Source organism: Mytilus californianus, unplaced genomic scaffold, assembly GCF_021869535.1.
Source record: "Mytilus californianus isolate M0D057914Y unplaced genomic scaffold, xbMytCali1.0.p SCAF_3, whole genome shotgun sequence".
In the NCBI taxonomy this organism is placed as follows: Eukaryota; Metazoa; Mollusca; class Bivalvia; order Mytilida; family Mytilidae; genus Mytilus; species Mytilus californianus.
Genome location: NW_026262679.1, coordinates 128,383,620 through 128,410,152, shown reverse-complemented (window position 1 = coordinate 128,410,152; position 26,533 = coordinate 128,383,620). Strand labels below are relative to the sequence as shown.

The 26,533-nt window shown below is 31.6% G+C and overlaps 1 protein-coding gene and 1 long non-coding RNA gene across 5 annotated transcripts in view; both read right to left on the bottom strand.

Annotated features, from left to right (window-relative positions):
• The window catches only part of LOC127736178 (semaphorin-2A-like), a 112,615-nt gene that overhangs the window by 29,249 nt on the left and 56,833 nt on the right, over nt 1-26,533 (bottom strand). For all 4 annotated transcript variants that reach the window (XM_052246749.1, XM_052246748.1, XM_052246751.1 and 1 more), the window contains 5 exons: nt 25,178-25,358; nt 4,689-4,788; nt 3,984-4,029; nt 2,632-2,694; nt 448-658 (listed from right to left, as the gene is read on the bottom strand). In XM_052246749.1, coding sequence (XP_052102709.1) covers nt 448-658; nt 2,632-2,694; nt 3,984-4,029; nt 4,689-4,788; nt 25,178-25,310 — 553 coding nt within the window. In that variant the 5' untranslated portion in view covers nt 25,311-25,358. The remainder of the gene's footprint in view (nt 1-447; nt 659-2,631; nt 2,695-3,983; nt 4,030-4,688; nt 4,789-25,177; nt 25,359-26,533) is intronic.
• LOC127736189 (uncharacterized) lies at nt 2,437-2,615 on the bottom strand. The gene is made up of 3 exons (XR_007998848.1): nt 2,594-2,615; nt 2,518-2,555; nt 2,437-2,479 (listed from the first exon to the last, which is right to left on the bottom strand). It is a non-coding gene; the product is annotated as an uncharacterized LOC127736189 (long non-coding RNA).

The window sequence follows — 26,533 nt, the reverse complement described above, 5'->3', positions numbered from 1 at the left end:
AAATATCATTGATCTAGCATAAGTTGTTTTCCATTTGTGTGGTGTGTTTGAGTTTTGATTTTGCCATTTGATAAGGGACTTTTCCATTTTGAATTTTCCTTGGAGTTCTGTAATTTTGTTATTTTACTTTTTGCTATCGACCTAACTTAAGCAGAAAACTTAAAATTGAAAATTGCTTTCAAAGTCACTGGACCACGACCTAGGAGGCAGGGCCTCAAAATAGTGGTAAAAATATCAATGATCAATCACAAGTAGTTCCTATCAAACTAACTTAAGCAGAAAAAATAATAATTATTGACGAAACCTCACTGTTGTCTCCACCTGAAAAGCAACACTTATGTCTCACATCTGTGACTTTCATCCCAAGAGAGTCAAAATGGAACAGTGTGATAAAATTGCTTGCAAGATTAGTGAATAAAACAGATTTACTCTATCCTCTGTACTTACTGACATATATAGCTGTAAGGTTACTAAATGGGTCATCAGAACATGCAGCACCACCCAAATTTGTGGCCTTGAACTCGTTTCCATTCGATGTATAGTTAATTTTATATCCTGCGGGACTGAGAGCATTAGTCCCACACAAGTAATATTCTGGACTGTCTGGACTGTCCTTAGTGTTTGTGATAAAACGAATATGATTTTGGCAATTTGGTGTCTGAAAAGAAAATGTATACGAAATAAGTTTCAGCAGAAAAAAAACAGCTGCAATTATTTTCAATAAAGATGCAGGTAATGATGGAAGCTGTATATTTAGGACACAGGTGTTTAACATACATTTTAATCAGTTATTTTTTAAAGCAATCACATGAATAACAATTCATTAATGATCTATGTTGTCCATAAATTTCTTGTTTTCAAAATTATGTAATTGTTGGTAAAATAACTCAGGCAAACTGGTCGGGGCCTTTCATAGCCGACCATACGGTATGGGTTTTTCTCATTATTGAAGGCAGTACAGTTGCCTATAATTACTTACATCCACTTCATTTGAACTCTGGTGGATAGTTGTCTCATTGACAATCATACCACATCTCCTTATTTTTATACTGATCTTATATGGTCTTGGTGGATTTGTTTAGTATGAAATTAAGGAAATGAGTTATGACTGCTATTTTAGACAACTATCCATAAAGGTCAAAGGATAAAGATGTAAAAAAAATACAGTTGATAATTTTTCCTTCAACAAGTCACTGTACAGACTTTTTGATACTTTTGTTCCTATTTTTCAAATACAATGAATAACAATTTGTAATTTCTATTCTTTTCAAATAAATATGTATATTCTATTGTTTTCATGTACTATGTAACTTCTATTGCTTTCATGTACATATGTAACTTCTATTGTTTTCATATACATATGTAACTTCTATCGTTTTTAAATAAATATGTAACTTCTATTGTTTTCATGTACATATGTAACTTCTATTGTTTTCATGTACATGTGTAACTTCTATTGTTTTCATGTACATATGTAACTTCTATTGCTTTCATGTACATATGTAACTTCTATTGTTTTCATGTACATATGTAACTTCTATTGTTTTCATGTACATATGTAACTTCTATTGTTTTCATGTACATGTGTAACTTCTATTGCTTTCATGTACATATGCTATTTCTATTGTTTTCAAATAAATATGTAACTTCTATTGTTTTCATGTACATATGTAACTTCTATTGTTTTCATGTACATATGTAACTTCTATTGTTTCATATACATATGTAACTTCTATTGTTTTCATGTACATATGTAATTTCTATTGTTTTCATGTACATATGTAACTTCTATTGATGAATAAAGCATTTGTTATGATGAAGGACAGCAATAAATAATATTCTTCCTTTGATATATGGTCAATTCCTATTATTTCATGAGATTGCTGTCATATACATCAAAACTGTATTCCTTTTTCATAGTAAGAGATTTTGTTTAAGTTTTCTTCTCAATGTAAAATTTCTGTCGATGATTGTCTTATATTTGTTATTCTAGTTAATTCTCCCACTTATATAACATTAAGATGTAAAATTGAGAATGGAAATGGGGAATATGTCAAGGAGACAACAACCCGACCAAAGAGCAGACAACAGCTGAAAGCCGTATATTTTTACATGTTCTTTTATTGAAAAAGACACTGTATTTATCCATTGTCTAGTCGTCACCCTATTATATATAGTAAAATATTTTGACATGTTTGACAGTGGAATGCCATAGTTTGAATATTAAGCAAGTCAGAAATGCATATACACCATTTGAAAGGGTTAAGTGAACTTTGTCTTATTGTAACTGCTAGAACTAATATTTCTGACAGTTGGAGATCCAAAGGTCCAGTAAATGGATGGTAACACATCACATCATTTAATGGTAATACTATTGATGTTTTAAGTTTCCCTCAATCTTACCTCTGGTTTTTGATGTTTTAAGTTTCCCCAAATCTTACCTCTGGTTTTTGATGTTTTAAGTTTCCCCCAATCTTACCTCTGGTTTTTGATATTTTAAGTTTCCCCAAATGTTACCTCTGGTTTTTGATGTTTTAAGTTTCCCCCGATCTTACCTCTGGTTTTAGATGTTTTAAGTTTCCCCCAATCTTACCTCTGGTTTTTGATGTTTTAAGTTTCCGCCAATCTTACCTCTGGTTTTTGATAAGTACAGTAGTTCAGCTTATCCTGATCAGGCTTCAGATCTATAACTTGCTGTAAAAACAAAATCAGATGGTCAGATGGAATACAATATGATTGCATTTATTTTCTTCCAGATATTCTATATATCAAATTTCATTCTTTTATTTGTTTGAATCAATTCTGTAATTACTCTGTCTGATTTACAGTTTTGTACAGACAGTTTACCAATTATTTTTTCTTTGTTTTTCAAGTTATATACTCAACAAAATAAATGACTTTTTGGACCATGTGATTTTGATTGTTTTTTTGCAAGTCTGTTATTTTTTCGGAGGAGGGTTGTGTTGGGTGTAGTAGATGTGGTCTGCTGTGCTGTCCAGTATTTCATTGGAGGGGAGTGTTGAGTGTAGTAGATGTGGTCTGTTGTGCTGTCCAGTATTTTTTGGAGGGGGAGTGTTGAGTGTAGAAGATGTCGTCTGTTGTGCTGTCGAGTATTTTTTTGGAGGGGAAGTGTTGGGTGTAGTAGATGTGGTCAGCTGTGCTGTCCAGTATTTCATTGGAGGGGAGTGTTGAGTGTAGTAGATGTGGTCTGTTGTGCTGTCCAGTATTTTTTGGAGGGGGAGTGTTGAGTGTAGAAGATGTAGTCTGTTCTGCTGTCCAGTATTTTTTGGAAGGGGAGTGTTGAGTGTAGTAGATGTGGTCTGTTGTGCTGTCCAGTATTTTTTGGAGGGGGAGTGTTGAGTGTAGTAGATGTGGTCTGTTGTGCTGTCTATTATTTTTTTGGAGGGGGAGTGTTGAGTGTAGAAGATGTAGTCTGTTGTGCTGTCTAGTATTTTATTGGAGGGGGAGTGTTGAGTGTAGTAGATGTCGTCTGTTGTCCTGTCCAATATTTTTTTTGGAGGGGGGTGTTGAGTGTAGTAAGATAAGATAAGATATTTTATTGGTTTAAAATCCAAAATTATAGGATTGTTACCAAGACATATACATAAACATATATCTGACCACATTTATAAACATTGTATTTTTTTGGAGGGGGAGTGTTGAGTGTAGGAGATGTGGTCTGTTGTGCTGTTCAGTATTTTTTTGGAGGGGGAGTGCTGAGTATAGTAGATGTGGTCTGTTGTGCTGTTCAGTATTTTATTGGAGGGGAAGTGCTGAGTGTAGTAGAAGTGGTCTGTTGTGCTGTCCAGTATTTTTCGATGATTCATGTGATCCATGTTATATATCAGTAATGTTAAATTGAGAAGAATACTAATTGTCAAACTTTATGGATAACTTAAATATTGTTTTCTATTGAATTCAACATATTTACTGCTGGTGTACTTTTCCATACAAAACTAGTATCTATACATTGTGTTACTAACCTTAGATGATGAAATGTTAGTCAAATTAAGAATGGTTACTTTATTCCTGAAAAAAAAAGAACAAACATGTTAAATTTAAAAGAGAAATAAGGAATACAATGTTCATGGACATACCTTTTTCAGATTTTTCTGTTTTTTTGGTTCATGGTCAAATATATCTGTGCATTATTACAAGCAATTTTTTTAAGTGAGCCTGAACTATTTTTTTTTTACAAAATATCATCATATAACTTATTATTTACCGGTACTATAGTTCATGGTAAGATTTATTTGGAAAGAACTGCTGAACCTCATTTTCACTTATCAACTGAATAGAGATGTATAAATTTTTTCTTTTTTTTTCTTTCTTAACTTTCCCTAAAAGAAACCAGCCATGAAAGACTTTCTGAAAAAAAGATTGACTAATATACAAATGAAAAGTTCTAATTAAGTGTCATTAAACTTAAAACTCCCATAGAAGTTGCTATTTTAAAACTGCTTTATCTGTTTTAATGTTTCCCATTTTAACTTTAATCACTTATCTTAAATTTTGATAGCATTATTTGTATGCCACATTTTATGAAATTGCAATAAATAATTTCGGATGTTTGTCCACTGATCAACAATCACAATATTATTTGCTAAACTTTCTGAACTTACAGTAGTTGTGTCTATCTATTTATTGCTTATAATAGTGCAGTATTTTAAAGACGAAGCCATACTTACATAGAACCAACCAATAAAAGTTTGGCTGTAGGATCTACTAATAAGAAGCGATAATAAGAAGCTTGTGATGTATCTGGAGAGTAGGTGTTTATATTCAGTTCTGAAAAAGAAAAAAGAAACATTTTAGAAATTCAAATTCACATGGAAATTTGTTTTGTAATGAGAAACATCCCTTGTTTCAAATACTTAAAATGTTGGTATAACCTATAGTTGCCTCACAATTCTTAGTTTGTGTAGCCTATAGGTTGCACTTTGTAAATACAGCTGTTTCTCAAACCACGCCTCTTTTGGGGAGATATAGAATATTCATAGATAATTAATTTTGTTTATATACTGGTTCCCAGTTATGACCTCTAGGTTTCATCTCATAGAGACATAACTTGGGAATGTTACCAGTAAATATACATATGCATATTGTCTATATAGAAATCTGAGGTAATCCCACAGTCAAGGTAGGGATAGTTAAGAAATTTAGTGTTAGTTTAAACTCTTAGAAGTTCGGGGCATATAAACGTTGAAAATATGCCGCACAGCCCTATATTTTGACCTTTGAAAAAAATTGTAGTGCATATGAACTTTCCATTCTAGGATATGATTTTTTTCAAAACTTCATAGTAAAAGTGGTACAGTTTTAGCCGTAAAAGGAGTTCCTATGGGAAATTGCATTGTCAATATTTACAGAAATGCAACCTATAGATATTCATTTTTTTGCCATCTACTTGGGAAGGACGTTTTTGGTGGGAATTCAGTATTTACACTTGTCAGGACACAGGAATTAATGATTAATTTCTTGGGATCTGGGAAAGAACCCTTTATTTTTTTTTAATTCAGGACGACACCCCTTTCACCCACCCCTCACTTAAGTATTCAAGTCCAACTATCTCTCTAAAAGGACAATTCAACAGAAATCCAATTTTCTGGCAGAGTTTCAAAACAAGTTCAAGTGATACTTAAATAGAACCAAGTGAAACATTACATTTTATTCATAATTCAAGATGTTCTAGAAGGAAATGATTGAAATGGTTAACTAATTAAATGTAGATATGTATACAAGTGGTGATATCTCCTAAACAGTACAGGGGAACTACATTACAACTACAAAACAACAACATTGCTATGATAGAAGTTTTAGGCTGTCACAAATATTGTTTCATTATTGAACATTTTGAGTGGGTCGATCAACTCAAAAGAGGGGTTTTGCACAAAAAAAAACAAACAAGCTAATGTGTGAGACTACAACTAACTAATATATACCCCTGCTGTTCCTTTTCAGTAACAGAAAATATACATATATCAAATATATGCTCATGACTTTGTCTACCAATATAAAACTTGGTACCAAATATCAATTAGCTATGATTTGTAGTTGCTGAGAAAATACAACTCAAATTATTTAACTATACATCAATGTACAGAACATACATATATGTGACAAACAGGAAGTAAGTAAGGGACACACCTGAAAACTTGTAAGAAGTTATAGAATATGATGCTTGGTACCAAGGTGCTCTCATTTGTTTTTTGTCAATCATTTCAAAATAAAGGTGATTTTCTAACAATAAATTATCATATCAGTTAAATAAAAAATCAGTGCTGCAAAAATTGCAAAAGATGCTAACAAATTAGTTTTTATACCAAATTTTTCAATTATGAACAAATGAAACAAGTGAAACTGCGAGCTACTGCTCACTGATGATACCCCTGCCGCAAGTTGATAATTTTAATAGTGTAAAAATATGTAAGTGTTCGGTAAACAGGAAGTTGTTGAGTGATGAATCTGAAAAAGCATCACACTGTATAGCTGACTTATATAAACCCTGAAACCAAATTTCAGAAATCCTTATGATGTAGTTTCTGTGAAAGATGGGACGAAAAATATTCATGGGACTGACTGAAGGATGGACAGACGAACGGATGGAAGAACGGACGGACAGACAGAGGTAAAACAGTATACCCCCACTTTTTTAAAGCGGTGGTATAATAATTATTTCCTGAACTGTAATTTTGAAATAACATAACTCAAGTTTGTTACACTGGGTGTTGCAAGTAATCAATTATTAAACACTTAAATAACTTCATTGTTAGGGCAAAATAAACATATATATATGTCAATGACACTGAACTATTTAGGGTGGATCTCAAACTTTGGTGACAGGAATTTTAATATTTATTCCCTCTCAAAATATTTTCTTAGAATGTGTTTGGAAAATTCCTGTCAACAAATATGTATGGATTTTCAATCAACAGAGTTCTCCTTGGTTTCAATGTCAACAAATTGACAAAAAAAACTGAATCACATACCAGAACAGACAGAAATAACAGCCTCAGAAAAACTTGCAACTTTTAGATAAAGATTTATCCCACATTTTCCATCAAGCGTAATATTTACTGTAAACTATGGTTCACAGACATATTCGAAACAAATAGGTTTTCAAAGGAATCAATGGTCACAACCCATGAATAAATAACCTTAAGTACACTGTAAGTTGCACGTATCTAGGGTGTAACAATCTCAGGAAATAGTATTTCATAATAAAACTGTGTATCTAATGGGAAAATCTTTACTACCCTGTTGTCGAAAACACAGGACATTTTGTTTTAAATTGCTAATTACATAGAAAAAATTGTAAGGTTATACACAGGAAGATGGATTAATTTTTTTTAATAAATCAAGATATGTCAATTTTATTGTTATGATGATAATACCAAGTGGCGAATGTTCAGATGCATAAATAAATCTGAATTTAAAATGGACCTTTCTGAACAAACATCTAATCTTCAATGATTTGACTGGTTGGCAAGAAATTGGAAGAAATGAATAAATAAAGACAAATTAGCAAATACAATTATCTTTTAATTTTTAAATGCTTGGCAGAAATTACCCATTGAAAATTAAGGATTGAAGTGGAAATCTTGACCTTTGAGCTGATAATGGGTCCATCATTAACATCAATGGACATTTAGACAGTATAAGCATTGATTTGACAGGGAAGTCCTTTCTAAAATTAATTTAAAAGACATCAGAACAAATGACTTTTTAAGTTATGAAACTTAAGCGAACATGCCTCTTGGCATACCTACATTCCGATAGCCTAGGTTTCTCTCAAATTTGGATACAATTTCCTTTATAACTGATTGGACAGAGGTTAAACAAACATTGAATAGTATACAATAACCAAATATGCTAATATAGTCTGTATTTGGACTACCTATCATAATGAGATACTGTCAATAAGTTCCCAGATAAGAAATCAAATTTATTTTACAATTATCATGTTACTGTAAGTCTGTCCAATCTTGTATTATGATAAGGTGGTCATATTTACAAGTATTTAGCAAATAATCAGCAAGGTATACTTCCAACAACAAAAACAGTATTTTAGGTTATTAAATGTTATCAACGGTGTAATAAACAAGCTGATAAATACCCTAAATCAATATTGGTCTGGTTTCACAACACATTCTTTTATCAAATTAGACATTTATTGTTAATCTGCATTTATTTCAGCATTCTACTTATTGTTCTACACATTACAGGTTTCTAAGCCTTTTCATTAGGATGTTTTCATGCCTCAAACGTAGATGGCCTTCTCTTTATACTCAAAATTCATCGATTTTTTGTTGAAATTTTCAAGCAATGACACGTAAAGATTGTATAAACAATCAACTAGGATTGAAATGTCTGTATAATGCAGACAGATAAGACTGTATACATGCTAATGAAGTAAATCTATTTAGATACGAGATACTTTTAAGGAATTAAAAAAATCATCAATACTAACATCTGATGAGTTAAGCCTCTTTCAACTGATTTTTATAGTTCCTTCTTCTGTTGTACTGTTACACCACTGTCTCAGGTTAGGGGGAGGGTTGGGATCCCGCTAACTTTTAACCGCGCCACATTCTGTATGTATGTGCCTGTCCCAAGTCAGGAGCATGTAATTCAGTGGTTGTCGTTTGTTTATGTGTTACATATTTGTTTTTCATTCATTTTTTTTACATAAATTAGGCAGTTAGTTTTCTCGTTTGAATTGTTTTACATTGTCATTTCGGGGCCTTTTATAGCTGACTGTGCTGTATGGGCTTTGCTCATTTTTGAAGGCCGTATAGTGACCTATAGTTGTTAATTTCTGTGTCATTTGGTCTCTTGTGGAGAGTTGTCTCATTGGCAATCATACCACATCTTCTTTTTTATAACCTTTAACCTCAATTTTACAAGTACATCCTTAGCTTTCAAATTTTGGGTTGAAGCTTTTCTGATGAAAAGGAAACCTGAAAACTCTTCAGGCACAAAAAAGAAATAAAGTGACTTTTTCATTTTGTAAAATTTGAACTGAAAATATTAATTTTATTTGGGTAATGTCATAAATTGGTGGCAACCATGACAATGTGATAATATGAATCCTGATGTTCACTAGACCATCAACAGAGACAGATTTTTAAAGTGCTAGTTACCAAGGTAACCCAGAAAGACATGTTACCCTACACAGACACTTTATTCTGACTCTTAGCTGACCAGTCTTTGCCTTTACAGTTTAATGCTGGTGTTTAGCGAGAAGCAGTATATCCAATTTTAAAGTCTTTGGTTTAAATTGGGCAAAGACCAAAACCAATGACCTCCCGCACTCTAGCATGCATGATACCACAAGACCACCAAGGAGGTTTTATTTTTTATACAATGCACAACCACTATGCATGCCAAATTTAAAAGAGATTTTCAAAGGACAAAATTTAACAAAGCATGTAAGACATTTTTTATTTGTACAATTGAATTTGTTCGAATTTTTTTCCATTGCTTAATGTTTTATATATCAAAATACCAATGTTAAAATATACATGGTTCATTTCCATTGAATGAAAAAATCCTACTCAGACAATAAAATAACTTTGAATTATTGTCAGATCAACCTGGTTTTCAGTTTACAAATGAAATGAAGCTTTAAGATCACCAGAAGTCAGAAAGATATACAAAAGTTAAGATCGTTACAGAAATGTGTTGTATCTCTGTGTTACATCTAAGAGCAGATGGCTCTTGTTTCTTTACATCAAACCAAAAAATAAAATACATGTAGTATGACTGGTCTGATAAACATCAGTTTGACAATCTCTTAACATAATGATCAGTCAGTTTGGTTTTCTAATAAATGTCACTTTACTGGGAAGGGAAATAGAAATACATTTTTTTTACCAATTACATCCTATTTTAAGATGGATCTGATAAAAACCTGTATTTTTTATATATAATTTATTATATGTAAAACTGCTTAAATATTACTTTATATAAAACACTTGTTCTTCATTTAGAATCCATATCAAACATTAAATTACAGTTTTATCCAATTTAATTAGATTCTCCTGTAGTATTGCATAGCAACATGCACAGTAGACTGATAATTATTCTGCAATTATTAGATCTATCAAAAACAATGATAAGGTGATAGCGAGATTACTTATAAAAAATTTGTATTATAATGACTTTAAACCTTCATTTTATACTAATTTAGAGGAGAGTTAGGATGAATGACCAATCTTTGAACCCTTTTCTCACAAGTTAACCCACTACTACCTTCTTGGCCAGATCAAATACCTTTACCTACTTTAATTGCTAATTTACTGCTTTATTTCAGCATAAACCAATTTTTGCAGTAATTTCATACTCAATAGTAGAAGGTTTTGCAAAGGTAAAAAAACCTATAAATATGCTGAGTGATGCTTCACATCTGAACTGTTAACATTATTGCAGGTATGGTTATCAAAAGTTAAAGTTGGTCTCAGTAAAATGAAACAGAACGCATATAATAATATATTATATAGTTAATGTTAGTGCTAATTTAACAATGTGTTTGATCAAAAGCAAAAATAATAGTAAATACACTAGTAAATTATAACACATGTTTTTATAATACTGAAATCATGTTAAGCAATTGAAATACTGTGTAACTATCAAAGGTCTTGAAATGTTTAGGAAACTCCACCCATATAATAATCTTCCTTATTTCAAATAGATGGAGAATCCTAAAAACTACTTGCCAAAAGATTATATCAAGTCTTTAAAGAGAAAAAAAATTTGTAATTAGTGTTATATATAATTAAGGTTTTTTACACCTATCACCTGTAATCAAATTGTACATATTTCCTATATTACGTTGCAAACTCATACAGCTATCAATGTGCAGCTAAAAATTCGAAAAGTACTTTTTGTTTACTTCCATTACCACAAGCACAAAATGTATTATTACAGTCATGCTTGGTCATTTCGTTCATCCAGTAAGACCATGCATCTTTACTAATATTAATCTAAGATGATTTCTTTTGAAATTGTAAAAGCAGTGAGCCATTCACTTTTACAGAGAACAGTTTCCTATACTGGTTGTGAGCCATTCACTTTTACAGAGAACAGTTTCCTATACTAGTTAGGAGGATAAAGCTATTTATATTTTATACATTAATCATAATTTTCTGTTGTTTGGATTTGGTGACAATCATTGTATTCAATGTTATACCAACACAATGAAATATTTGACTTAATTTTTCTTAAACCACAGTAAAAAAATGTATGATTTTTTCCCCTCTCAATTGGTTAGCATTCTAACAGGTATTTATCAAAGTAGAACATATAGCTGTTTTACTAAGAATACTAATTTATCATTCTCTAATCACAAGTTTTACTGTTTTCAAACTTTTATCAAATCAGAACAAGAAATGGTCTTTGATCTCCAATGGCTAACACAAGATAGCCTCCTGCTATGATCAAATTTTACATGATACCTGTCTGTTATTTACACATCTGTTTGTGGGAAAACCCTGATAAAAATTACATGCTTGATTAAAATATAATTATTTATTTCCAATGTTTTCAATACCATAAAGTTTCTGGTCTCATAGCTTTGGTAATGAGAATAACTTCTTAATCAATAAACTCGATCTAAAAATTACAAATGCATGTTTACTTACAAAAGCTTAAACTATTTATCATATCAAAATGAAATATAACAATATGCAATGTTTGAAAGGCTTTAATGGATAAACCTTCATGACAAAAATAAGCCTAAGGTATGCAAAGCTAAAATGTTAAGATGAACTAATACCAAGAGTGCTACATAACCAAAAACAGTCATATATATATATATATATATATATATAAAAATAGTTGTCTTATTGGCAATCATACCACATCTCCTTATTATTACATATATACATATAAAAATAAGGAGATGTTGTATGATTGCAAATGAGACAACTGTCCACCAAAGTTCAAATGAAGTGAATGTAAGCAATTATAGGCTGCTGTACAGCCTTCATCAATGAGAAAAAAAACATACGTTATAGTCAGCTATAAAAGGCCCTGACATGATAAACATAAAACAATTCAATTGAAAAAACTAAAGGCCTAATTCATAAAAAAATAATTTACGAAAAACATGACAGACATGAACCAACAACAACCACTGAACTACAGGCTCCTGATTTGGGTCAGGGACATAAAGAATGTGGCGGGGTTAAACATGTTTGAAGGCACCAACCCTTTCCTAACCATGGACAGTGGTGTAATGGCATAACACAAGAACAAACTACAAAACAATAAACAAAAAAAACAAACATGAGAAACAGCAATAAGCAACAACCACTCAATTACAGGCTTCGAACTTGGGTCGGGAAAGATATAGAATGTGGCAGGATAAAACATGTTTGAAGGCGTCAACCCTCCCTCTAGTCTATGTCCATTCCTATTTTTTCTCTCTTTTCAACCCCTTTAACAAATAAACAGCTATAACCAATTGTTTGCCATTACACTGATACCTGCAGACAGTCAGTATCCTGGGGCCATCAGTGTTAAAGCAGTTGCCAGTAAACATATCAGTGAGATTGTTTGGTGATAGAGATGAAAGGGGCTTGTAGCATGTCTATATCAGTCTGGAAAAGACTACATGTAGGAAACACCTAGGTCCTTATCTCAATGTACTTTTTATGTGTAACACCTAAATTTATTACCCCATCTGGTGTACCATGTCAGTATCAAACAATATTCATTATAGCAAACTATTTATATGTTTATAGTAACTGCGATCTGTTTTCTAGGGCTTTCAAAAACTAACAATTAATGCAATTTATACAACCTAATTTGTTTTGATGAATTATATAATCATTCTATATACACAGATTTCAAATTGTTTATAAAATCAAAGCGGAATTGACATAGCATATGTAGAATGGTTGCTTTGGCTTTTATTTTTTTAGGGTGTGTCTGAGTTATGTTTAAATTGACACTGTACATATCATATTAAAACTGCATGTTCTAATTAGTCATAAAAATCAGAATTTGGTTTTAATACAATAAATGTGGTTTTTAGATCCTATTTCAACTGACTTCAATATATAAAGTCAGTTTTTAGGTAGGTTTTCTATGTAACAATTATAATCTGTCAAACTGTTAAAGCAGAAATTTCCCCCTATTCTCTCTTAAAATAAAGGAAAAAAATCTATTGAAAGTGAAATCATAAAATTGTATGAAATCGATGTGATCGATGTACTTAAACCATGTCACCAATAAGAGACCCACCACAATGAATAAATAATCCAAATGATGACAAACAGTAAGATCTTTATACTTAACAATGTTTTTTAATCAATTCCAAATCTATCATCTATTTCATGATCTATAACAAAACAACTCTATTATCTCTGGCAAATATCGACATTCCTGTCTAGGGGATAACTATCTCTTCATTCTGTTTCTAAGACAAATTCCTAGGAAATGTGATCCACTTTCTGTCTATATTGGAACTAATGAAATCAATGACATCACTCCCCTCGAGACAATGCCGAATTTCTTATACAGCTGAATGTTATTCAGTAAATGTGAATTTTTTTGCCACCTCAAAGAACTGACAACAGTAATGCTCCACATTCCTCTGACATCCTTGTGAGGACAGAACACACATCAATACATCGTTAAACAATTGCTTTAACATTAACTGCAGACAACCATTACCAAAATATGACAATAAAGCACTCTTCTATTCTTATTATAATTCTACTAACAATGAATATACATGTATTTTATTGCAGTGCTTTGGATGCAAAAGTGGTAAATTGATGAATAATTTCTGCTAAAAATAGTCTAAGGTAATTTAGTCCATGTTGCATTATCATATTATATGTTATAGTATTTTGGGTTAAAATTACAAAATAAAGAAGCTGGTTTTCATATGTCCCAGTCTTGTACAATATATTTGTGGAATTCCACCACCCCCCCCTTCCTTTCATAGGATGCTTACCAAAGCAAATAACGGTTTACAAAGACAATATAACCAGCAAATTCCTGAGTCATGTAGACATTTGCCTGTATGACACAGGAAAACAAAACAATATCAAATCATCGTATTTCATTGAAAGTTGAGGACAGAGCTGATCTGTTACTTTCCATTGTATGATTACAAGCGATTGAAAGTTGAGTAGGACAGAGCTGATCTGTAACTTTCCATTGTATTATTACAAGCGATTGAAAGTTGAGTAGGACAGAGCTGACCTGTTACTTTCCATTGTATTATTACAAGCGATTGAAAGTTGAGTAGGACAGAGCTGATCTGTAATTTCCATTGTATGATTACAAGCGATTGAAAGTTGAGTAGGACAGAGCTGATCTGTTACTTTCCATTGTATTATTACAAGCGATTGAAAGTTGAGTAGGACAGAGCTGATCTGTTACTTTCCATTGTATTATTACAAGCGATTGAAAGTTGAGTAGGACAGAGCTGATCTGTTACTTTCCATTGTATTATTACAAGCGATTGAAAGTTGAGTAGGACAGAGCTGTTACTTTCCGTTGTATTATTACAAGCGATTGAAAGTTGAGTAGGACAGAGCTGTTACTTTCCGTTGTATTATTACAAGCGATTGAAAGTTGAGTAGGACAGAGCTGTTACTTTCCGTTGTATTATTACAAGCGATTGAAAGTTGAGTAGGACAGAGCTGTTACTTTCCGTTGTATTATTACAAACATTTGAAAGTTGAGTAGGACAGAGCTGTTACTTTCCGTTGTATTATTACAAGCGCAACAATAAATGAGAAGACTACCACTTTACGAGTAGTCACTGGATTATTGCAATTTTAAATTTCAAGGATTTTTTGTTGTTATTCTTGCAGCATTGTTTTAAATAGTCACCTGACCCAGACATATCAAGTAATCATGTTAAGTCGTACCATTATAGAAATAAGGCATACTGCAAACAAAATAGTCACCTGACCTAGACATATCTAGCAATCAAGTTATTAGTCCTACCATTATAGACAACAATTTACTGGCTGTGAATCAAGACAAGAATGACATGAAATCTGATCACATGTCAGAAAACTATTAGTTCTCTTGAAGATGGAACATAAAGATCATACAATTATAGATAGGGTGGGCTTAGAGGGAAAATTCTGATAGATTCTATGATACTGAAATCAGTACATCACATGGTCATTGTGATCTTCAACAAGCTCTGATTCATGTTGCACTGTTGAACATTGAGCCAGGATTCCAGGCCTATCTAAAACATACCTCATCTCAATCCCTAACATTACAAATCTGGACTTGCCATTTTACAATGAATATGAATTAAAAGAACTTTTTCTTTAAATTAGCAAATATGCATGCTATACTTTTTACTTAATACATTTTATTTTGTACATTTGTATCTACATGTAATTACAATGAATTAACTTTTTTCCTGTTAACAACCAAGCATAGAATTTTCAATTGACATTTTGATGAACATAGAATATATTGGCACAATAAAATGCAGGATGCAAGCTCTTCTAATTAAAAATGTCTAGGTCACCTATTTTTAAATGTATTTCTAATCCAAAATGTCTAGGTCACCTATCTATAAATGTACTTCTATCAAAGGACTCCCCATATCTTACTTTGAAAGTAAGACATCAAAAAACCAAAATAAATCTCTTTTAACATGTAGTATTTGGCCTAGTTCACAACACTTAACTTATTTTGATATAAGATACATGTATACACAATTCTTAAACCTGACTTTTGAATGCCTCTTAAAATTTGTTCCTTTCTTGTAAAATACCATTCTCTGCTTGTTACCTAAACAGATTATGTAATATATATAATGCGGAACAAAAGAGGGCTATCCAATTGTGAATGACACACCCCTATTTTAAAGATTTCACAAGTACATTCTCACAGGGAGATTAAGATTAACATCACTTCAATAATAACCCGATTCTTGATAATGACTCTTGAACGATAACAATCAAAGATAAAGCAACTGTTTTTTTTTGCTAGGTCTGGTCTGTGAAAACAATAATATGTTGAGGGTTATTCTAGTAAGCAACTGCAATATGATCATTGTCAAATGACTAAATGTTAGTAAAAACGTATGAACAGATAAATTGAATACAAAATCATTTATAATACTGTACAGATTTTTATCTATTTCATTGCAACACCGTGAGTTGCTACAATACAGAAATGTTCACTGTTGTACATTAGCCATTGTACAGAGAAGATTTGACCTATTCCATTTTATTATCGCTGCATGTTTTTTGTTATGATATTGATTATAATAGAATGAGGTTGATAATTAGATCAGAACTGGTGATGTTCACAGCTGGTCATACAAATTATTGATAAACATTATTTGTTTATTATACTGAATCTATAAACAATATATTAAAATGTGATCAAATGCCAAATGTTTGCCTTCTCCTTTAAATGAAGAAAACGTTCATTAAATAAGTATATTCTTTAAATATGTTTAATGGACTGTGTTTCTATCATTAATTATATATTTTGATCAGAACAACAGATGGTAATTACTATATTACAACACATAGTTTTTAGGGTGTCCTATAACAAAGTTAATAGAATTCATAATCTTTGAATAAAAGGAATTATAGAGCTCATCAACTGACTAACCTTGCTATGCTATATTGCGCCTATCTAAATCTTCTTTGTATGTCTGATTTGTGTCTTCATGGTTGTACCTCATCAACTGACTAACCTTGCTATGCTATATTGCGCCTATCCAAATCTTCTTTGTATGTCTGATTTGTGTCTTCATGGTTGTACCTCATCAACTGACTAACCTTGCTATGCTATATTGTGCCTATCTAAATCTTCTTTGTATGTCTGATTTGTGTCTCCATGGTTGTACCTCATCAACTGACTAACCTTGCTATGCTATATTGCACCTATCCAAATCTTCTTTGTATGTCTGCTTGCTATGCTATATTGTGCCTATCCAAATCTTCTTTGTATGTCTGATTTGTGTCTCCATGGTTGTACCTCATCAACTGACTAACCTTGCTAAGCTATATTGCGCCTATCCAAATCTTCTTTGTATGTCTTTTAGTATTTTGCTATTTGTTATGATTTTTTAACTTTATTAAAATCTTTCATACTTGAATTCATTGGGCCTTCTAATGCTTGTGTAGGGTCCCATATTTTGCCAATCACTGGAGACCATGCTCTGAGCTTTTTTATTATTTGGTTTGTTATTTTCTCTATATTAAGTTCTATTATAAAGTCATTTGATGAATCTACACTATATTTGAATTGGAGTTACTTTCCTTTCAAAATAGAACTTCACCCTAAAATTATATTTGAATAGCAGTTACTTCCCTTTCAAGAAAAGCAATTTCATGCTAATAGTATATTTGAATAGGAGTTACTTCCCTTTTAAGAAGGACAAATTCACTCAAAAATTGTATTTGAATAGGAGTTACTTCCCTTTCATGAAGAGCAAGTACTGGTTGCCACTGTGCAAAGTAAATTAACAAGAGTGCACACGCTGAAATGTCTCGCCTTCTTTACTAATCATTGATATTATGTTGATAGTCCTAAATATAAAGCTTTATTACAACTGTCACATAAACTTAACATTAACCAAGTAAACTAAACATTGACCAATGAACCATGAAAATGAGGTCAAGGTCAGATGAACCATGCTAGGCAGGCATGTACAGCTAACAATTCTTCCATACAACAAATATAGTTGACCTATTGCTTATAGTTTAAGAAAAACAGATGAAAACACAAAAACTTAACACTGAGCAATGAACCTTGAAAATGAGGTCAAGGTCAAATAAAACCTGCGTGACTGACATATAGATCATAAAATATTTCCATACACCAAATATAGACCTATTGCTTATAGTTTAAGAAAAAAAGACCAAAACTCAAAAACTTAACTTTGACCACTGAACCATGAAAATGAGGTCAAGGTAAGATGACACCTGCCAGCTAGACATGTACACCTTACAATCATTCCATACACCAAATATAGCTGACCTATTGCATGCAGTATTAGAAAGAAAGACCAAAACTCAAAAACTTAACTTTGACCACTGAACCATGAAAATGAGGTCAAGGTCAGATGACACCTGCCAGCTAGACATGTACACCTTACAATCATTCCATACACCAAATATAGTAGACCCATTGCATACGGTATAAGAAAAACAGACCAAAACACAAAAACTTAACTATAACCACTGAACCATGAAAATGAGGTCAAGGTCAGATGACACCTGCCAGTTGGACATGTACACCTTACAGTCCTTCCATACACCGAATATACTAGACCTATTGCTTATAGTATCTGAGATATGGACTTGACCACCAAAACTTAACCTTGTTCACTGATCCATGAAATGAGGTCGAGGTCAAGTGAAAACTGTCTGACGGGCATGAGGACCTTGCAAGGTACGCACATACCAAATATAGTTATCCTATTACTTATAATAAGAGAGAATTTAACATTACAAAAAATCTGAACTTTTTTTTCAAGTAGTCACTGAACCATGAAAATGAGGTCAAGGACATTGGATATGTGACTGACGGAAACTTCGTAACATGAGGCATCCATATACAAAGTATGAAGCATCCAGGTCTTCCATCTTCTAAAATATAAAGCTTTTAAGAAGTTAGCTAACGCCGCCGCCGCCGCCGCCGCCGGATCGCTATCCCTATGTCGAGCTTTCTGCGACAAAAGTCGCAGGCTCGACAAAAATGATTTATAAACTTTGCATAAAATCATTTTCTGCTCAATACTTGAGTTGGGTTACAAATTTTAGTACCATATTTTATAAATTCTAAATATTACAATTTCATGTTATATAACAGAGAATAAGTAGGGGCAATAGTTTATCATCATGGTTGAGCATTGCAGCAATCATGTACTGCCTGCTCAAAATAAATGTATCAATAAATGTAACAATTTAGATTTCAAGAAATGATTAAACAGCCTAAAGAGAGTTACATATTTGGGGCATGGTCAGAGGTACATCTACCAAATATCTAACTACTGTAAATTCAGAAATTATTGCGATTTTGTCATTTTAGACTAAAATGCGATTTTAATTTTTGCGATATTGAGAATAAAATTCGTAAAGGTTCCGCGGAACCCAGTGTCTCGCCTACTTTTTCTGTTAATCGCAGGCTCAACAAAAATGAGGAAGTAAATCAATAAAAATATTCCTTTTGATACTATCTTTTGATTGTAAGAAGCTTCTGTCCAAGTTTGGTAAAAATCCAGGATAGTTTATGAATCTAATAAATGTTTAAAAACTTTAACTGCAGACTGAATGTAATGTTAACTGGAAGAAAACAAAATTTCCTTCTAGATACTAGCATTTGATCATAAACAAGCTTCTGTCCAAGTTTGGTACAAATCCAAAATAGTATAAGAAAGTTATTAAAATTTTAAAAACTTTAACCACAGAGTGAATGTGTTGTTTCCTGGCAGAAAATCTAAGTCCATTTAAAAGTAAAATAAGGAAAAAATGGATTTTTTTTTTTTACAAAATTTACTTCTGGATACTATCTTATGATCATAAACAAGCTTCTGTCCAAGTTTGGTAGAAACCCAGGATAGTTTAAGAAAGTTATTAAAATTTTAAAAACTTTAACCACAGAGTGAATGTAATATTTCATGGCAGAAAAACTAAGTCCATTTATAAGTAAAATACGGAAAAAATGGAATTTTATTTTTACAAAATTTACTTCTGGATACTATCTTATGATCATAAACAAGCTTCTGTCCAAGTTTGGTAGAAATCCAGGATAGTTTAAGAAAGTTATTAAAATTTCAAAAACTTTAACCACAGAGTGAATATTTGTGGACGCCGCCGCCGCCGACGGAATGTAGGATCGCTATGTCTTGCTTTTTCGACTAAAGTCGAAGGCTCGACAAAAACCTGTTAAATTCATATAAAAAATTTCAAAATGCGAGTTTAAATTTTAGCGATTATAAACATGTTTTTATTTTTCGCAATAATAAAAACATCCCAATAATTTCTGAATTTACAGTATGTAAAAAATAATAATTTTTTTTATTGAAAGTTCTTGTAACACACAAGTGCTGATCTTCATTTGTGTAGCAGCCACCTACTGCCTACAACAATCAGAATGGAGAAACCATGGTAATATCATGTACAAAGAAAACTATTTCCTTTTCTTTGATTTAACAAGATAATGGTGTCTATTCCCACAGTTACTTTACAAACAACAGAAAGAACAGTAGCAAAGTTTATCTTTCAGATGTATACATTATCCTCAAGATTAGACAGCTATGGATGCTTCTTTAAGATAGAAATCAACATATTTTAGACTTTTAGCAATTGAAATAGTAATTTAATTATATACAATAATTATTCTTCCTTTTACACTATTTAAGTAATTTATTTCCTTTTTCATGGACCACATTAGTTATTTCTTTCTAAAGGGTAATAACTGCATTTCTATTTTAAAGCAATTTTCCTTTTTTTCTAAGTAAGCTACTTCATTCAAAATTTTTTATGAAGCGCTCATAGCTTATTCAAAAATCTTATTAACTAAGTATACTATCCAGTAAATACAGAATACTGCTCTACAAAATTCTACAAAGTTGTTTATATGTCATTCTGTGACCTTCACCTCTACCCTTAAGTTAAGTATGTTTCTTGTAATCACCATTGGTAAGCAACTGTCCAAGTCTGAGGAAGACCGCTTTCCAAATACAAGCAAAATGATACTTTTTCTTATGACCTGCAGATTGACCTTTCCCTTTGACCTCTGACTTGGAATTTAAAAAAAGGTTGTCATGATTTAATATAACAATAGTCCATCTGCATATTCTTCTTCTGGATATTATAAATCATTATGGATTGTAGAAGCAGAATTTACAACTATACTTGTGTTAATGAAATAAAAGAGGGTACTCATAACAAAAGGTTAGGAGTCCTACCATTTGAACATAATTTTACTTAGGGAAAATATTTCATATTTATGAGAAAATGACAACATACATTTTTTTCTACAATCAGATCTTCTGATGAAACTGATATCTAATGTGCCAACTCCCCTCTTTGTCTTCTATTGATTTTGGGTATGTATATGTACTGTATTTTGATGGTACAAAGACATACAATCTTAACAATGAATAACCAATGATATCTACTGGGTAATCAAATCAAAGTCTAGCAAAACTTAAACAAAAGTCTACATTCTTCCATTGTTTTTAAATGAAAACTTAAAACCTTCCATATATAGATGTGTAAATATAATATGATTTTCTTTATCTCAACTTAAAAGTTATCATCAAAAGTCATCAGTTCTGTATTCATTTTTCTATTTAACTTATTATATTGAAAAAATCTGATTAAAGCCAAAAATTTCCATTATTGTGCCTGGTGTGAAAAAAGTTAGAGAATGTGAAATTCATTTCAATTGTGTGAATCAGAATGATCACCAAAACCATTCAAACAATAATAATATGGTTGCTTCAATTTTATGTTTGTATCACTACAAAATTATGTAAGGATATCTATCAAAAAAATTCAAATTGTATTCCTTTGGTTCGTCTGAAAAACTGGTACACTGGGTAGAAATGTGTTGGCTGAAAACAGTAACTTGTTCAGAAACCACTTATTTCTGACTGTGATTCAGAACATTTGAGCTGTCTCTTATCTTTAAAGAAATAACCTAATTACATAACAAGTTCTTTATGTAAATCAGAGTTAATTTATTATCTGATAGAAGTTTACTTAATGAACTGGTTACTTTAGCTTTTTGGTCTTCAGATGTTAATGTCTGGCTTACAATACACAGAAATGTGGTGCCTGCGATTCTCATTATCGTCATTAGAATATTGGTAAAATAGAATTATATAATGCAATAACACACACACAAAACTTGTTGTTTTGACAAACTTGTCACAACTAGGATAAGAGTCTCGGATCAACAACATGATTATCAGAATTCATCTTCCCATGATGGTATCTCATGTTTTATCACCAAGGAGAATTCAAATCGCAAATTTTTTATTTCTGCATTAGAATAGAAGTCTTGCCTAAATTTAGAATAGAAATGAACTTTCCATCAATGAACTACACTCAAAACTGCTTAAGAAACCACCTTTATTAAGCAAAAACCTGTTATAAGATCATTAATTTTAGGTGCCTCAGTAGTGCATAATTTTCACTGAACCTGTTTTGAACAACCAACTGGTCTTATGAGACCACTTTTTGATCTCATTTAAGTGGTCTCTTAAACCAGGTTTCACTGTACTTGATTTTGATTTTTTTTTTATTTGCGTGAACAAAATGAAACATAATGCAGTTTATAAGATTCTGAGACTTGTTGGCAAAGTTTCAAAGAAAATTGCATCCACCTACAACATTACATGCTTTATTTCTGTTGCACAATTTACTTGTGTATAAAGATCAGTCATAGTAATCATAGGCTGCAAAAAAGTCATGATCCTATTTGAATATGCCAATTATTCATGCTATCTATGGCAACTGTCTTATAATATGACGCAATTCTCTTGGCTTGTGACAAAAATGTGTCTTCATGACAAAAGCATGTATTATATAATATGAAGTAGCATATATGTTAATTGAAGACAGATTTTATGTTACAAAAACATTTTCTCCAGTAGTATTAAATATAATAACTTGATATAATCTATCTTTATCTGCATGTAATATGGAACATCAAAGCTCAGATTAACACCAATAATGTCAATTTCAAGAAAAATGCAGACAAATATGTAAATAATTGTGCAGACCTATAAAGCCGTGTCTGTTGTGTCTGTCATGATTGATGTTATACCTTGTACCATATAATGGCAGACATTTTAGTTCAGAGATGACATTTACAAAAGTAGACCAAAAAGACAAAAATGTCTGCAAAACACAACATAGAAATTTAAAGACTGAGCAATACAAGCCGCAACAATAACAGGGGTGATCTAAGGCGCACTAGAAATGTTTTAAAACAAGAAACAATATGTTACTTGAATTCTCATACAATCATTCTTAACCAATTTATTTTCTATCTTAAATTGTTCATCATGGAAAAAAATAAAAATTGCTAAATTTTTGTTATTCAAAATATCAATCTTTTTATATACCTGTATAAATATATTAGAAAGAGCCTGACAATTTCCCAAGTAAAATAATTTTGCTGAACCCAAAAGTTGGTATCTAGGTCCTTTAGCTTTAACTCATATCCCCTTGACAGTCAGGATAAACAGTGCAATGATTGCTAAAACTATTTTGCTAACATTGACATAGAATGCTAACAATGTCAGATTCTAAAAATTGCATCAGAATACCTCATTTCATGGCATTTTTTATAGTATCATTTCATCATTATCAGCAAGGATAAAGTCTTATTGGATAACACTGTCACAGTAAATAGTCTTCAGAGTTCACAAGCATATTTCATACTTACAAATTAAAAAAAACATTTCATCCTGAGAAAACCCCCATGACTTCACTTTAGTCAAATCGTTACTGTTATTATAATGCATTTTGCCAATAACTAAACATCGTGTTAACTGTGTCTGCACTTCATGTCATCAGAAGTGGATAAAACTGTTTGCGCTATTAGAAGTTTTTTCCCCCTGGGAACACTGTTACATAATTTCTAATCAGAACATCAAAGAATACTATCACTAAAAAATACAGACACACAATATTTTCATTATTTTTTTTAACCGTCAACAAATTGCTAACAAAATAAATTTCTTGTATAACTTAACTCAATCTAGATTGCAAAGCAACTCAGAAAACCTAAACCCCCATGGCTTATAAGCAGTCTTCTAAGTTACATGTAACATCTGAAATACAGGATGATTTTAGAGATAACCATTTCACAGATGACTGTGACAAAGTTCAATTAGTAATGACATACACCTAGCAGAGCGGAATTCGAAGGACTAACCCCCCTCTGAAAGCAAAGAATAATAGTAAATATAAAAAAGAAGATGTGGTATGATTGCCAATGAGACAACTCTTCACAAGAGACCAAATGACACAGAAATGAACAACTATAGGTCAATGAGCAAAGCCATACTACAAGACTATTAAAGTAGAGATTCAAAAGTTCGACTACTGGGGATACATTTATATTTGTGAGTACCAATTTTTCTTGGATTAAGGAAAAATTGTATTTTCATGGATATTTGATATTGTGGTGTCGCCAAAGTCTGCATACAAGCCTATACAAATATGTACTTTGTTCATGGTTCACCTATACGGTTATACCCATGATATCCACGAAAAATTGGAATTGATATAATGGTATTGAAAAATAATAAATCCACAGTATTAAAGCTTGATGACCCTCCAAACAACCCCCAACAGAGACATTCCTGGCTATGGGCCTGATACCATACCAGGTTACTTAATTCTGACAATTAACTATGTTTTAAAAGAGACAATCTAACCTTTCAGCCAATCATGAAGTCCAACAAAGAAACATGAGGTTGTGTGTGGTGACTGTTTTCTGCCATTACATTTGTTAGAATTTTTTTTTCTTTAGAAATAGCCATGCTTCTGGTGATTCTTATCTTTCAAGAAGCCAACATGATATAATTAAGTTCACATTCAAACTCAACAGTATGCACTTGGGTTAATATGCTTTGCTCAGCAAGTATTTAATTAGAATTAAGACATCAATAAGTCTTTTTTTTTCTGCTTTTACAAGATTATATCAAATTATCAAAATACAAAATTTCAGTCAATCAGTAAACATGGTAAACCTGTTCCTCAAGACACCTGTTTTAAGGCATACCTTTTAAGATATAATAATAGATTTTTCATGATGATTTACATTTTGAAAACATCAAATCAAATCAATCATGACAGATATACATGTTAGTAATCATTGAATGGAAAGCCACCTGTATTTCCTATCAAGATAAATGTTCATGGTAAATATTCAATGTTTAACCCCAAAAAAATATATAACTTATTTTATTCCTTCAACAAAATCTTTCTGCTTTAAATTTAATTCATATATACCCAGTATATCAAAATTGCTAGTGTTTTTATCTATATTATGTCCTAGAGATCAGATAACCCTTACTGATCCTTTTTGGAAAAGGAAGCACAAGCTATGCTATCCCTGAGATCAGGTAATCCTTACTTACCATCTTTATAAAATGAAGCACAAGCTATGCTATCCCTGAGATCAGGTAATCCTTACTTACCATCTTTATAAAATGAAGCACAAGCTATGCTATCCCTGAGATCATAAGTAAGAACCGTCTCTAAAGTGAGTAGTAGAGCTAGGTACAGATTCAGCTTCCAATTGGAGAATTCTTGGAATATCTTTGGTGCCATCGTTACTGATCTTTTCTAAATTATCTTTCTTTTTCTGTCTTGTTTAACCTGGAATGATGAAAATTAATCTTTAAGCAATCGTGTTTTAGAACATAAACTTTCTTTTATTTAAATCATCATTAGATGTTTCTCATTTCAGAGTACAAATTACTAAAATACCAAAAGTTTCAGCATGTCAAAACAATGCATATTAAAAGTTTATTATATGTTTTCCCTGCTATACCACTAAAGCACTGTGTGAATGGACTGACCCATATGGACTATATATATGTTTTTTTTTTCTATTATAATACAAAATTAAAGCAGAACAGAAAATCAACAAGCAAACTTACAGAATAAAATGCTGCAAACTTAAATAACACATAATAAATTTACTGCATACAAATCACTTTTATAGATTTACTTTCATCAAAAACATGTATAACTTAAAGATTTGAAAGCCAAGGATGTTAAAGTACCTAATGGGTTTACACAAAATTAATTCTATATATCATGTTTGTTTGGTTCATTTCAAATTAAAATTAGAATGTTCTTAATTTTGCTGAAGTATGCACATTTCTGTATTAAAATTCACAAGGACTGCTAAAAAAAACTTTTTAAAAAGTTTTGACAGCCATAGTTGGACAAATACAGGGGGAGCTGTACAACCAAAACAGTCGACAAATATCCAAAAACAATTTACATACATCGGTGTTTAAAGGAGTTTACAACATAGTTTATTTTAACTGCGGAAGCTTACAAAGCTGTAAATCTTCAGCAATGCATGCCAAAGGAGAACAACTGACTACCATGTGGATGATAGCCTCTGCCACTCAGAGTTCACCAAGTAGTTGTATCAAATCAAAATAAAACTATTGCAATTTTGCTTATAAAATGTACATTTATAACCAACCATATGGTATGGGTTTTTCTCATTGTTGAAGGCCGTACAGTTGACTATAATTGCTTACATCCACTATATTTAAACTTTGGTGGCAAGCATACCACATCTCCTTATTTTTATATTATAAACAAAAATAACTTATTAAACAAGGAATTATTTGAATCTGGAATAATTTTGAATTCTGGAAAATTGATTAGAAATGTATGATGAAAACTAATAACCTTATTTCACTGTATAAAAAAAACAAAAACACACTTAGGAATTCTGCACCTTCAGTAGGACATACCAACCACAAGCACTTAATGAACAGCTTATAAATTAAAACAATAATTTTCTATGT